The sequence below is a fragment of the Zingiber officinale genome, chromosome 4A (assembly GCF_018446385.1).
Source record: "Zingiber officinale cultivar Zhangliang chromosome 4A, Zo_v1.1, whole genome shotgun sequence".
In the NCBI taxonomy this organism is placed as follows: Eukaryota; Viridiplantae; Streptophyta; class Magnoliopsida; order Zingiberales; family Zingiberaceae; genus Zingiber; species Zingiber officinale.
In genome coordinates, this window is record NC_055992.1 from 1,504,307 (window position 1) to 1,519,342 (window position 15,036).

Genomic DNA, 15,036 nt, shown 5'->3' on the forward strand with positions numbered 1-15,036 from the left:
TATTTCTACCTCCGCATGCCCAGTCAGCCAAACTTTCCGACCCAGTGGCAAGTCAGTCTACCTCCCCCTCCCGAACTGAAGAAATTCAAGACCCGACCGGACTATCTTCACGCCGCAAATGTACTAGCCGGTCTACGACTTGACATCAACAAGCTTCTTCACGAGGGAGTGATGTACATTTTTGGGCTGAGTCCTATACGGACCCCACTTCCGACCGGCTTCGGTAAGAACTTTGCTTTGGCACTTGCTTTAATTGCTAACTGATTTCTTTTTCTCTTCATGCAGCTGACATCGTCATGGACTCGGTGATGGCCGGCGTTCTAAAGAGAAAGGCAGCAGCGCTGGAGGCTGTGGCGGCAAAAGAAATGAAGGCGCTGGGTATTCAGCCGGTCGGTTCTCACGAAGGAGAAAGCGGCACCCAGGCTGAATCGGCCGCTCAGGCCTCTCAACAGCATGTGGACAGCGGCGCTACCCCCTCCAGGGAACCAACGGCCCCCGAGGAAGGGTCCGTTCGGGAGGAGGATCAGCCGCTGCAAAAGAGACGCCGAGTGGAGACCCCGCTACGCTCGGCTACCTCCGCGGTCCAACCCTCTGACCGGGCCGCCTCGACTGCGAAAGGGAAGGCACCGGTGCCTGAGACCATTTCATCTGACCGGACGCCTTCTGACTGGGACGAGCTGACTGCTCCGGTCGAGGCCACTCCGGTCGACACTCTCCCCCCCGCTCGCCGTTCAGTCCAACGTTCGACCATCCATTCGCGGTCTTCTGCGCTAGCTTCTGATCCTGGTCGGGCGATCCCTGGTCACGGCCGCACAATACGGGTTACTCTTCATCTTCCGACTGAAGAGTTGCTGCCAGAAGCTGACCGGACGACCGTGCCCGAGCACACTGTTACTTTGAAAGGGCCCCTCGCCGAGATGTGGGCCGACGCTCGGGCGCGCGTAGCACTGATCCCTCTCCAGAACTTAGCCAATAGCCACATGCAAGCGGCTACGGGGGTAAGTTCTTCGTTGTTTTTTGTTTTTTGTTTTACCTAAAATATTTCCGCTCGGCTTCTAACAACTGCGCCTTCTCGTTTCAGAGGTGGGTGGAAGAGATAGCAGTTTCCAACCGTCTGGCTATGGCGGACGAGGAGATAAGGCAACTGCGGGCGGCAGGTGGTCCGAGCGGCTCCCAAGGACCTTCCTACTCCGAGCCGCAAAAGGAGCTGAAGAAAACCCAAGCTCTTCTGGCGGCCGAGCAGAAGAAAACAGCTGATCAGGCCCACGCCCTGGCCGAGTCCGAGCGACAAGTCAAGTCACTTGACACAAAAATAACTCTGGCTACCACTCGGAAGAATACTGCTATCTCCGACCTGGAGAAAAAGAATGTTGAGGCCAGAGGCCTGGAGTTGAAGATAAAGGAGCTGACATAATAGCTTGACCGGGAGAAGGTGGGCCGCTCGGCCGACACGGAGAAGATTGAGCATCTGAATGAGGCCCTCACAAGCTCCCAGGCGGCCTTCAAAGAATATCAGGATGCCGAGTCGAGCCGAGTGGCCGCTCTTCGACAAAACCACATCCGATCGCCTGAATTCTCGGAGAAAATTTACGAGCGGATGTACTCAGCTTTCGACTTGGCCATTACGACCACCATGACCTATCTGAAGTCGAAGGGCCATCTTCCGGAGTCCACCAATATTCCAGCCGGCGATCAGGTGGAGCTCCTGAGCAATATTTCGAGGGACCTCTACGACTATATTGAGTAATTCTGGTAATTTGGCCGCTCGGCTGAACATGAACCTTTTTGTACTTAGGCCACTCGACCTAAGGTTCTAATTTTAATGAAATGCTTTCCTTTCGTGTACCCTATCTTTTTGCACTGTTCCCTGGCTAACACTTGTACGGTCCGCTCGTCTTCTATCACATCATACCTTGGGCATTCGAGGTGCATTCTTCCAGAATGAAGTGTTTTCCCCAGCTCTTCCGTCCGGCCGAATATCAATCTGGGCTGCTAGCCAGAATCGCTCGCTATAAGCCGATCCGAACCTTTTATACCTCGAGTCCGATCGGAAAATAGCTTCGGTCTGACAATCGGCGGGGAATACGAATAATCGCAGTGTCGACGATATTCCGCTCGGATTATTTATAGACGCCGGCTCGTCTCTTGATTTTTAACGACGGAGCTCGTCGGCGCGGATATTTATAGCCGGTCGGCGCGGCTCTCGATCTTTAACGACGGAGCTCGTCGGCGCGGATATTTATAGCCGGTCGGCGCGGCTCTCGATCTTTAACGACGGAGCTCGTCGGCGCGGATATTTATAGCCGGTCGGCGCGGCTCTCGAACGGAGCTCGTCGGTCTTCCGCTCGGAGGGTTTATAGACGCCGGCTCGTCTCTTGATTTTTAACGACGGTGCTCGTCGGTATTCCGCTCGGAGGGTTTATAGACGCCGGCTCGTCTCTTGATTTTTAACGACGGTGCTCGTCGGTATTCCGCTCGGAGGGTTTATAGACGCCGGCTCGTCTCTTGATTTTTAACGACGGTGCTCGTCGGCGCGGATATTTATAGCCGGTCGGCGCGGCTCTGCGGTTTAACGTCTGGGCTAGACGGCCGTCAAGGCTAATTTTGACACTTCCGTTCGGAGTTGCTCTTCGCCTTTCCCCCAGCTTGGATAATGCCCTCCTGGCCGCACGGCTCAGGATCTACTTCATCGAGTATTTTGGCTCGGATAATATACCTCCGTTCGAAGGGTACGGGGCCTTCGATCTTCGAGCGTTTGGCTTGACCAATTTAATTCCGGCCGAACGGCACGGGTTATTTGCTTACAAGTCTAACCACATAAACCTCCCGGCCGATCGGCCTGGGGGCCTTCGCGCTACGATGATAATGCCTTATATTCGCTCCTTTGACTTTTCATCTCTGCATTTCAAGTATTTAGTCGAAAAATGAAATACACAGGGTGATTTACAGTGATACACCTTTCACCCTGCCCGGTAAGGCTGGAGGTGGTTCGCGCTCCACGGCCTATCTAGCTGCCGTCCGTCCTCATCCTCCAGATAATACGCGCCCGAGCGGAGCTTTTCGATGATTTTGAAAGGGCCTGCCCATGGCGCTTCAAGCTTGCCGACGTCGCCGACCGGCTTGACTTTCTTCCAGACAAGATCGCCGACTTGGAACGATCTGGGAATTACGCGCCGGTTGTAGTTTTGCTTCATCCGCTGACGGTACGCCATCAGCCGAACGGAAGCCTTTGCCCTCTCCTCTTCTACCAAGTCCAGCTCCATGTTTCTTCGTTCGGTGTTGTCATCATCATAGTTCTGGATCCTGGTTGACTCAACGCCGACTTCGACCGGTATGACAGCCTCACCGCCATATACCAAATGGAACGGTGTGACTCCCGTCCCTTCTTTTGGCGTCGTTCGGATAGCCCACAAGACGCTCGGCACTTCATCCGGCCAACTCCCTCCCAAATGGTCGAGCCGAGCGCGCAGAATACGAAGAATTTCCCGGTTGGCGACTTCAGCTTGACCGTTGCTCTGAGGATAGGCCACGGACGTGAAATGTTGCTCGATGCCGTAGCTTTGGCACCAATCCTCCAACATCTTCCCTGTGAACTGCCGCCCGTTGTCGGACACCAGTCGGCGAGGGATGCCGAACCGACAAATGATGTGCTGCCAGATGAATTTTTTAACCATTTGCTCAGTGATCTTTGCCAGCGGCTCGGCCTCCACCCACTTGGAGAAATAATCTACCGCCACTAGTAAAAATTTCCTCTGCCCGGTCGCCATCGGAAATGGACCCACAATATCCATTCCCCACTGATCGAACGGACATGAGATGGTTGATGCCTTCATCTCCTCTGCCGGTCGGTGGGAGAAGTTGTGATACTTCTGGCATGAAAGGCATGTAGATACTGTCCGAGCGGCATCTGCTTGTAAAGTTGGCCAAAAGTATCCGGCCAAGAGGATCTTCTTGGCTAACGAGCGTCCGCCCGGATGACCTCCACATGATCCTTGATGTACTTCCTGGAGGATGTAAGCTGAGTCCTCCGAGCTCACACATTTTAGCAGAGGACGCGAGAAAGCTTTCTTGTAAAGCTGATCTCCGATGAGTGTAAACCGACCGGCTCTTCTTCTGAGGAGCCGGGCTGCATATTCATCGGATGGTGTGGTGCCCGAACGGAGGAATTCTATAATAGGTGTCCTCCAGTCACTTGGAAACGCGAGGCCTTGCATCCGGTCGACATGCGCCACCATCAGCGTTTTTTCAATTGGCTGCTGAATGGCGACCGGCGTTATTGAGCTCGCGAGTTTGGCCAACTCATCGGTCGCCTGGTTCTCCGTTCGGGGAATCTTCTGAATAAGCACTTTTCGGAAAGTAGCTTTGAGTTTTTCAAAGGCCTCAGCGTAGAGTTTAAGCCGAACACAGTTGATTTCAAAGGTGCCGGAAAGTTGCTGAGCGGCCAACTGTGAATCCGAATAGAGAGTTACCCGACCGGCCCCCACATGTCGTGCCGCTTGTAATCCGGCTATAAGGGCCTCATACTCTGCCTCATTGTTGGTGGCCTTGTAGTCCAGCCGGACGGATAGGTGCATCTTTTCTTCTTGCGGTGAGATAAGTAATATCCCGATCCCGCTTCCGAGTCGAGTGGAAGACCCATCCACATATATCTTCCACAGAGCTTCCGGCTCGGGCCTCTGCACTTCGGTCACAAAATCAGCCAAGGATTGGGCTTTAATCGCCGAGCGGGGCTGGTACTGGATGTCAAACTCGCTTAATTCTGTCGTCCACTTGATAAGCCGTCCGGACGCTTCTGGATTCAACAGGACTCTTCCGAGTGGACTGTTCGTCCGGACAATGATTGTGTGGGCCAAGAAATACGGTCGAAGGCGCCGAGCTAGCGAGATTCAGCATCTTTCAAAATATGGCTCAGAAAATACACCGGCTGCTCTTCGCCGTTCGCCCTCACAAGTGCTGAGCCTACAGCATGCTCAGTTGACGACAAATACATATACAGTGACTCGCCTCCGATCGGCTTGGCCAGTACAGGCAGGGAATTCAGATATGTTTTCAACTCTTCAAATGCTCGGTCACACTCTTCGTTCCACTGGAACTTAGTAGCTTTGCGTAGGATCTTGAAGAATGGCAGGCTCCGGTCGGCAGTTTTGGAGATGAATCTGGACAAAGCAGTTATCCGACCGGTCAACCGTTGCACTTCCCTTGTGTTTCTGGGAGGAAGCATGTCTTGCAGAGCTTTCACCTTGTTGGGATTTGCTTCGATTCCCCGCTCGGTCACTATATACCCCAAGAAACGCCCTCCTTTAGCTCCGAACAGGCATTTCTGGGGATTTAGCTTGACTCCATATTTGCGCAGTGTTCGGAAGGTTTCTTCCATATCCTTGAAAAGATCGGCCGCTCGGACGGATTTGATAAGAATGTCGTCCACGTAAACTTCCGAAGATTCGCTCAGAACGCAAGGAGATCCGGCGAAAGCCATCATTGATTCATTCAAGGATACATTGTGCCGTCGGCCGTTACGAAGCTCACCTTTTCTTGATCTTCGCGGGCGAGCGGTACCTGGTGATAGCCCTGGTAGGCGTCGAGCATGCAAATTAATTCACAGCCGGCCGTAGAGTCCACCAGCTGATCTATCCGGGGCAGAGGATAAAAATCTTTGGGACATGCTTTGTTTAAGTCCCGAAAGTCAATGCAAACTCGCCACTTGCCGCCCGGCTTGGAGACCAATACCACGTTGGCTAGCCAGCTCGGGAACTGCACCTCGCGTATGTGGCCGGCCTCCAGAAGTTTCTCTACTTCCGCCCGGATTATGGCATTCTGCTCGGCGCTAAAATCTTTTTTTCTGCTTTACTGGCCGAGCGTCAGGTCGGACATGCAACTCATGTTGCGCTAGGCTAGGCGAAATTCCGGGCAACTCGTGTGTCGACCAAACAAAGACATCATGATTTTGCTGGAGGCATTGGATCAGCTTCTTCTTCTGTTTTTCCTCTAGATCTGAGGCGATGAAAGTGGTGGCCTCCGATCGGGTCGGATGGATCTGAACTTTCTCCTTTTCATCATAAATTAAAGCAGGAGGTTTCTCGGTTATGGCGTGTACCTCGATTCGGGGGACCTTCCGAGCGGAAGAAGCTTCTGCTCGGATCATCTCTATATAGCAACGCCGAGCTGCTAGTTGATCTCCCCGCACTTCTCCAACTTTGTCCTCCACGGGAAATTTTATCTTCTGGTGGAAGGTTGAGACAACCGCTCGGAATTCGCCGAGCGCCGGTCGTCCCAAAATGACGTTGTAGGATGAGGGAGAGTCAACCACCACGAAGTTTGTTGTCCTGGTCCTCCTGAGCGGCTCTTCTCCCAGCGAGGTGGCCAACCGGATTTGTCCGACCGGCTGAACTTCATTGCCCGTAAACCCGTAGAGCGGGGTCGTCATTGGAAGCAGCTCGGCTCGATCAATTTGCAGCTGATCGAACGCCTTCTTGAATAGTATGTTGACCGAGCTCCCTGTGTCAACAAATATGCGGTGAATGGTGTAATTTGCTATTACCGCTTTAATGAGCAGCGCGTCGTCGTGGGGTACTTCTACTCCTTCCAAGTCTCCGGGCCCGAAAGTGATTTCCGGTCCACTTGCCCGCTCTTGGCTACAGCCGACCGTATGGATCTGCAGCTGCCGAACGCCTGCCTTTCTTGCTCGGTTGGAGTCTCCTCCGGTCGGCCCACCAGCAATAACGTTGATTTCGCCCCGGGAAGTATTGCTCCTGTTTTCTTCCTCCCGAGTGGATGGTCGGGACCGTTCCCTGGACGTCCGGCGACTCTCCTGTCTTGGGGATCTATGCCGATCGGACGTATGGTGATGTCGCCTCTCTATGCGGGTCCGGTCGGCTTCCTGGGTCCTTTGCCTCGTGTTGAGGGGAGGAGACCGTCGTTCGGTTCTCCGGGGAACAGGATTGGACACAAAGGGAAGGCTTCGGCAATCCCTCGTGTTGTGCGTATCCGTTTGGTGGAATTTGCAGAACATTGGGGTCCACCTCTTCTTTGGCTTGGGCCGAGCGGCAGCCACTTCTTGCACGTGCGATCTGGTGTGGGGAGATCGAATTGCTTCAGCCCTTGGTCCTCTAGGTGGTTGCTGAGCGGAGTGCTGCTTCCGCTCGGCATGAACAAGTGCACGCTCGGTTGGAGCTTCTTTTTTCCGAGCGGCTTGCGCTTCTTCCACGTTTATGTATTCGTTGGCCCGATGTAGCATGTGATCATAGTCTCGGGGCGGCTTTCGGATGAGCGACCTGAAGAAGTCCCCATCAACAAGGCCTTGTGTGAAGGCGTTCATCATCGTTTCCGATGTGGCTGTTGGGATGTCCATCGCCACTTGGTTGAATCGCTGGATGTAAGCTCGAAGCGATTCTTTTGGTTCTTGCTTGATGGCGAACAAGCTAACGCTTGTTTTCTGATAACGCCGACTGCTGGCGAAGTGGTGGAGGAAGGCCGTTCGGAAGTCCTTGAAGCTTGTGATGGATCCGTCCGGCAGTCTACGGAACCACCGCTGAGCCGATCCCGAGAGCGTGGTAAGGAAGACTCGGCACTTCACTCCATCAGTGTATTGGTGGAGCGTGGCGGTATTATCAAACTTACCCAAATGATCATCCGGGTCCGTTGTTCCATTATACTCGCCGATCGTAGGGGGCACGTAGTGCTTGGGCAGAGGATCTCGCAGAATGGCTTCCGAAAATTGGCGGTTGGTCCGCTCGGGAGATGAGTCCGTCCGGGGAGCTTTCCCCTTCCTGTCATCCCGCCTTGGCATTTCATCTGAGGAAGATCCTATATCTCTTCGGGCTGGCGTGGCTCCAGGGGTGCGAAATAAGGCCCGGTGGAATGCGACGGTGGCTGGAGGTGCTTCCGCTCGGCCCCACGCGGACGTTGCTTGTTGCTCCGCCCGCTCGGCGGATGCTTTTTGCTTTGCTCCACGAGTTTGGCGGCCCTTATCTCGACCAGAGCGCCGAGTTCCTCCCTTGAAAGCGTCACCGTGTGCTGTCGTCCAGCCTCGTCCATTGTATCCTGTCCGAACCAGAAGTCAACAGACGCTGGGCACGTGACGCTCCAAGGCTCGCCGATGTAGGTCTCCAACTAGTGTCGAGATGCTCCGGCTATCCTGCACGGAAGTCGAGCCGGGAAGGGATTCCGACGACCCTCCGACGCTCAAGTCAGGTAAATCACGATGAACAAGGTGGCTCCAAAAGTCTCAGAGTACATACCATAATCCTCTGTCGATGAAACCTGAGGTTCTTTATATAGAGCTGTGAAAGGTTTGGGCACGCGTACCAAGGTGCATAAGTGTCCCCTGTCCTATCCTAGGTATGCGGCTGTCAGAAAGCTTACTTGTCCTTTCCTAGGTACGCGGCTGTCAGAAAGTTTACCTGACCCATATCGCTACAGTCAAAGCATGCCCTCGATGGGACAGCAGAATCCCCTGTCACAAGATTTGGAGCATGACACACACGTGAAACCTACAGGTTGTCAGAGAAAGAAATCCTCTGGCCCTTTCCTTTGCTCCAAACTTGTAGTCCGAGCGGAAAGATACCTAAACATCCGACCGGACATCCGCAGTGGTTTACTTGTGCTTTGTGGAGACTAACAAACAGGGGTGCTTTATGACTGTGATCGGTCAAAAGGTCAGCTCGGTCCATGACCTTTTTAACTGAGCGTCGGAACCCCGATTTGACAGGGTGCCTACCAACTATAAGTGCAAACCGGCCGGACCCTTCCGGGTACTCGATTCCATCGGCCGGCCGGCAGTCCAGTCGGACCGGCCATCTATGGCCGTCCGTCCGGTCGGACCACACTCTCCTCTGGGTGGGCGGCTGTTCCGGTGACTTCCACTTGGCGTTGACTTTGCAAGAGAAGGGGGGGGCCCGCTCTTACTACCGGATCAATCAGTATAAATTAAATATCTGATTTCAATTAAAATAAATAAATCCTGTTAGCATAAAACTTAAAAAAAACACACAACTCAAGTTAATTTGAATATGATTTTAATAATTTATTTAACTTTAAACTCGGATCAATTTGATTCAGCTAAATTTATTTATAACTTTTATTAGTTTGTTAGTAACATAAACATCACAACTTTGGTAACATAGATATCACACTCCACAAAAATTAAAATTGTCAAAAAGAAAGAGTTTAAAAACAATGATGCTTATATTTTAAATTTAAAACAAAGGTTAGATTTGTTTTTTAAATATTTTTTAAAATCTCCTGGTATGAATGGTAATATTAACTTTTCAATTAAAATTTCTCCTGACTTAGTATATATTTGTTTTTACTTAATTCTGCGCAAAATGAAAATAATTAATGTTCAACTACCAACTACCAACTATTAATGGTTTGACCGTGCATCTTGGCTCGTATGGAGTTGGTATAGTGATTTAACAAAGTAGCTTCAATGAACAATTTAACGAAACATGTATCAATATTATTTATTTTACTACAAAATAAATGAACACTGAAAATAAATAAATTACAATGAGAAAGTTAATAAATATAGATTTTAGCGCATGAGAAAAGCTTTACAGTGAAAAAAAAAACCTTTAAAGGTATATAAATTTTATTTTATGAATGCGACTACCTAAATAATTTATTTTCCTATTAAAAATAATGTTGCTTTGTGTTTTAAAATTTTGCCTAGTTAAAATTACAATCGATTCGCTAAGTCTACAACAAAAGTTTAAAATTCTATAATGTATTTTATGGGAAATGGTCTTTTTTTTTATTTTATTATGATGTCATTTAGATGTTTGCATGAGCAAATCAAACTTTGGTGATTGCCGTAGTTGCTCTCCAATGTCGCAATCCCAAATTTGGAGAAAAGGAAAAGCCGTTGGTTTGACAAGTAATGCAGTAATGGCAAGAGTGGAAAACGTTAGGCTGCGTTTGGTTTGATATTTTCCTATTTTCATTTTCTTTTTTTTTGGGAAATAGTTGTTTGGTGTGTGTTTTATATTTCCGTTTTCTGGAAAATGAAAAGTCATTTCCTAGAAAAATAGAAAACGCTATTTTATCATTTTCTAACGAAAATGGGAAAATGCGCTCAAATATCAGAAATGAGAAAACGCGCACTGCCTCCGTGAGAAAACGCACTGCTGCAGCGCATTTCCTTTTCTTTATTTCTTTCTCCCCTCTCTCGCGACGGCGATTACCCTTTCCCCTTCTTCATCGCGGCGCCGGCTACGCTCGACTCGCCGCCGGCCGAGCCTCCTTCTCCCCTCCCTTTTCTATTTCACCGTGCCCTAGTTTTCCCTTTCTCCACCACGCCGGCTTCCCCCTAGCGACGCCGAACCCTAGCTGTCTCCATCGCCGCCTCTCAGCACCGACCCGAGCCCTCTCCGTTCCCCTTTCTCCTTCTTCATCGCGGCGCCGGCGACGCTCGACCCGCCGCCGGCCGAGCCTCCTTCTCCCCTCCCCTTTCTATTTCACCGTGCCCTTGTTTTCTCTACATTGCGGCATCAACTTACTAGAAAAGAAGTTCTCCAGAAACGCATTAACAGAGGAAGAAAAGAAGGCTTTCAAGGTAATTTGCTTTGGAAGAAAAATGTCTTTTTTGTGTGCGACTGGAATTTAGATGAGTAATAGAATGGACACTGAATCGTTAAATTTAATTTCCTGCAGAAACTATTGAAAAAAGATGGCTACTATACGATCAGATTGTCATCTAATGTGTTAGATCCTCCGGGAAGAGATTTTGTTGTTTCATCAGTCAGAGTTGTGAGTAAACAACCCGTTGATTTTTTGATCCTTCTGTTTAACTTCAAATTTTTTCCACTTGTTCTATTCACTTTTTCATTCTAATTTGAACCTGAAAGGCCAAATAATGTTTCTGAAAATGCAATTTTGTTTTGTAAGCACCATATAGTAAAAAGATAGTGTCAGATCTTGAGGCCCAGTCTTATAATATGAAATAGTAAAAATAAAGTTCATTATAGAGGTATGCATGAATTACAAGTCAATGACATAAGACTTGGATGTACATACCAATTTTTTTTCTCTACATGCTTTAACTTGTTTAGGGTATTGCTTTGGGTATTACATTTTCTAATATATGTTGCTCTATATTTTTATGTCGGCTTTAATATTGGCAATTTTTAGAGATTACATTATGGGAGGGCATAATCCAAGTATCGAAATTGAGAAGTATGATTGGTCAAAGACAAATGTTGCCATGTTTGTCGATATCATTTATGAAAAAGTGAAGCACAATAAGTTACAAACATCTACCTTCACTAATACGGTTTGGGAGGAGATCAACAAAGAATTATATCAGGTTACGAACAAGAATTATGGTGTAGAAAGGCTCAAAGGTAAATGGAATCGTCTACGCACAAGACAACGTCTTTTTGCAGCATTGCTTGCGCATACTGGTGTGACAATGGATCCTGACACCAATAAAGTGAATGCTCCAGAGGAAGTGTGGGCAGAATTTTATCTGGTAAATACTTATATCTAATCAAATATATAATTTTATTGTATGTTTATGTATAATAAAATGCATTTTTTTGTAATCAATGGAACAGAAAAATAAAAAGGAGTATAAGTCAATACGAAAGGAAGGATGTGATCATTTTCACATTCTTAGTGAAATTTTCGGCGGGACAACTGCAACTGGTGATATGCATAGAGCTTCTACTCAATTACCTCCCACATCTGATGAAGAGAGAGAGCTCGAAGAAGCATTCATTAACAGAGGTGTCAGCTCATATGTTGAAGTTGTCGATGACGAGAATGAGGACGTTGGAGGGGAACCTAACAATCGCCGACGTCGTAGTACAGAATCAACTGAGAGTCATCGACGTAAAGATCCTAAGCGTTCAAAAACTGAAAAATATGATGCTTATATGGACAAGTGGAGTGATACCTTGCAACACCTGAGTCAAGAATCTATTGCTAGGCAAAAATACCTGGATTTGAGGGCTACTAAGTTAGAACACGAACAAGAAATTTCTTCCTCTACTGGAACGAGCGGGTTCAGTGATCCTTACTCTATAGATATGTGCATGCAGGTTTTAAATCAGATGGATGACTTATCAAACCAAGTGTACACAAAAGCTACAGAAGCTTTCGGTAAACCTTGGCTACGAGAGGTTTTCATGAAAATTCCATCAAATAGGAGAGCTGGATGGTTGGATTGCCTCAATCTCGACCGTGTGTAGGGTCATATGTTGACAAGTTCATGGGGATTGCTTTTATTACCTAGCCGGAGACTTTTTAAGTAATGATGGTTTTTGATTTTGTGACTTGAATGTGTAAACTGTAAGACATATTTGCTATTTTGTGGATTAAATGTTTAAGACATATTTGATATTTTGAAATTTAATGTTGATGACTATGTCATGCTTTTTAAATTTTAATTGTTTATTGGTTTGCCTCAATTCATAATTAATTTATACATGTGTGCTGAGTTTAATATCGATTTATTGCATATCATGTCAAACTCTGATGATGAATCTGATGACTATGATGAATTAGGCCCAGATATCAATTTGCTTCTTATTTTGAGCCATGCAAATGATTTTTTTCATGAAATGACTCAGTTTCATAGATCTATTGATCGGATGCCTTGTCGAACGTCATCTCTTACTGGGAGGATGTATATTCAAGAAATACTTGATGGGCACCCTCAAGTTTGCTTTGATAATTTTCGTATGTCGAAACATGTGTTCGTGAATTTTTGTAGGACATTAAAAGAGATGAATCTATTACAAGATGGAAAGAAAGTTACTGTTGAAGAAGGTGTCGCTATGTTCTTACTAATCATCGGGCACAACACACGACATCGAATATGTGCAGATCGATTTCAACATTCATTGTACACTTGTAGCAAGTGGTTCAAACGAGTTTTACGAGCTGTTTGTACATTGGGCACACATATTATTCGACCATATGAACACAATGGCGTCCATCCTCGCATATTGCATAATCCAAAGTGGTTTCCATATTTTAAGGTATATATTTTACCCTAATGTATCTAGTTACATTAACAACATATCTTTACTAAGACATTGTGTATTTTTAGAATTGTCTTGGAGCTATTGATGGAACTCACGTATCGGCATGGGCACCGACATCAATTCAAACATCTTTTCGTGGTAGAAAGGTTATTGTCACACAAAATGTGATGCTTGTATGCGATTTCGATATGCTTTTTACATTTGTGTATACGGGCTGGGAGGGGACAAGAAATGATTCAAGGGTGTTCATAGACGCTTTGACTAGGCATGAAAATCATTTTCCTAAACCTTGCGGTGGTAAGTAATAGAAACAATTCTCTATATATATTCATTTATGTAGGTATTTTACATTATTAATTAATATGATAATACTATCACAGATCAATTTTATTTGGTTGATTCTGGTTACCCAAATATGCCGGGGTTTCTTGCTCCGTATCGAGGTCAACGCTATCACTTGAGAGATTATCGACGGCAAGGCAGACCAAGGGGGAAGGAAGAGTTGTTCAATTATAGGCATAGCACATGTCGTAATATTATTGAGCGATGCATTGGGGTGCTTAAGGCAAGATTTCGAATTTTAAAAGATATGCCAAACTATCCAATTACTAGCCAAAGATTAATTCCACTTGCATGTTGTGCGGTGCATAATTTCATACGTCGGCATCATGCAATGGATAATTTATTTATGGAGTATTCATCTGAAGATATGCTCATGTCTGGAGTTGAAGATAGTTTTGGTGATCAAGAGCCGATTCCAATTGATCCAAGCCAAACAGCTCAGATGGGACATATACGTGATGACATTGCAAGTCATATGTGGAATGATTATGTGGAGCATCATCCGTAATTAGCTAATGTCTGGTTTCAGCCTTTTATGGCTCTTGATTTTGTTATGAATGACTATTATAATTGGCTGTTTTTTGTTTTAAATTTTGGTTGGGAAGCTTTTTGTTACAATTTGTAATTAGCTCAGATGGGAAGCTTTTTGTTACAATCTGTGGCTCTTGATTTTTGTGAAGGAATAGAAAAGATAACTTTACCCTTGAATATTATGTTACAATCTATTTTATATATGTTTTATAATTTCATTGTTCAATACCATTTCCTTGCAAATAACTGCTACATCTAGATTCTTATTTGTTACTTTCTAATTTGTGTTTCCAGTTCTTTCCTTTACTTCTAAAGCTGATTGTGTGGAATGGGAAGAGGTCAGCATTGTCACTCATTTGATGTTATGATATGTAATGCTTTCTCTACGTTATGTGATATTTTTTGAACTTTTTTTATATGATGTTAAAGTTTTGTAATGTTAAAAGCGTAAAGAACGCAACAGTTTGTTTTTATAAATAGCTAATGTCTTTTGTAATTAACTTTCCAGATTGGCGAATGCATTTATGATGCTTTTGCCAGCAATGATGTCAACTGGATGATATGTAGAGTTTGGTTCAATCTAAAGTTACTGTGATGAAGGTATACACAAGTTATCATCACAGTAATTTTTCTTGTACATTTGGTCATTTGGTCATTTGTTATCAGTTATTCCAAGCATGTTTTTTTCTTGTACATTTGGTCGTTCGTGATTGCCACTAAAATTTTGTTGAAATGTATGCAGGCACTTGAGGATCTAGGTTCATCTTTCTTTCATAGATAAGGATTTTGCCGATACAAATCACAATCGCGTAGAACGTGTCATGTACTAGAAGAAGACCAGGAGAAACTACAACTGTTTCATGCTTATTGCAGAATAAGTGAACTTTTTCCCATTCCAAAGTTCTAAAGGTCATCAAAAGTCATGTTGGATTGTTTTGTGAAATGCGAATATATTTTTATCGCAAGTGGTTCTCAATTATTACAAATACATTTATCCAACTATTACAAATACATTTATCGCAAGAATAGGATCATCTCCTTGGGTTATATTGAATTGAGTAATGTGACTCAATGAGATCAAATGTTAGTCGAGTGGCATGTAGAGAGCTCGATTGCTGAGCTTGACAGACTCTATAGATTGATGACTTGAGATAAATAACATTTATATAGAAGTATA

The 15,036-nt window shown here is 46.2% G+C and overlaps 1 protein-coding gene across 1 annotated transcript; it reads left to right on the forward strand.

Moving 5' to 3' along the window:
• The first annotated feature begins 10,696 nt into the window (after positions 1-10,696).
• On the forward strand, positions 10,697-12,227 carry LOC121973043. Its single transcript, XM_042524639.1, has 3 exons — positions 10,697-10,746; positions 11,128-11,467; positions 11,553-12,227. The coding sequence occupies exons 2-3, from the start codon at positions 11,138-11,140 to the stop codon at positions 12,186-12,188; spliced, it is 966 nt and encodes a 321-aa protein (XP_042380573.1). The 5' UTR covers positions 10,697-10,746; positions 11,128-11,137; the 3' UTR covers positions 12,189-12,227.
• The last annotated feature ends 2,809 nt before the right edge of the window (positions 12,228-15,036 follow it).

Coding starts and splice junctions, on each gene's coding strand:
- LOC121973043 (XM_042524639.1), top strand. CDS start 11,138: ATGGGAGGGCATAATCCAAGTATCGAAATTGAGAAGTATGATTGGTCA. Junction 11,468..11,552: donor TGTGGGCAGAATTTTATCTG/GTAAATACTTAT, acceptor TCAATGGAACAG/AAAAATAAAAAGGAGTATAA.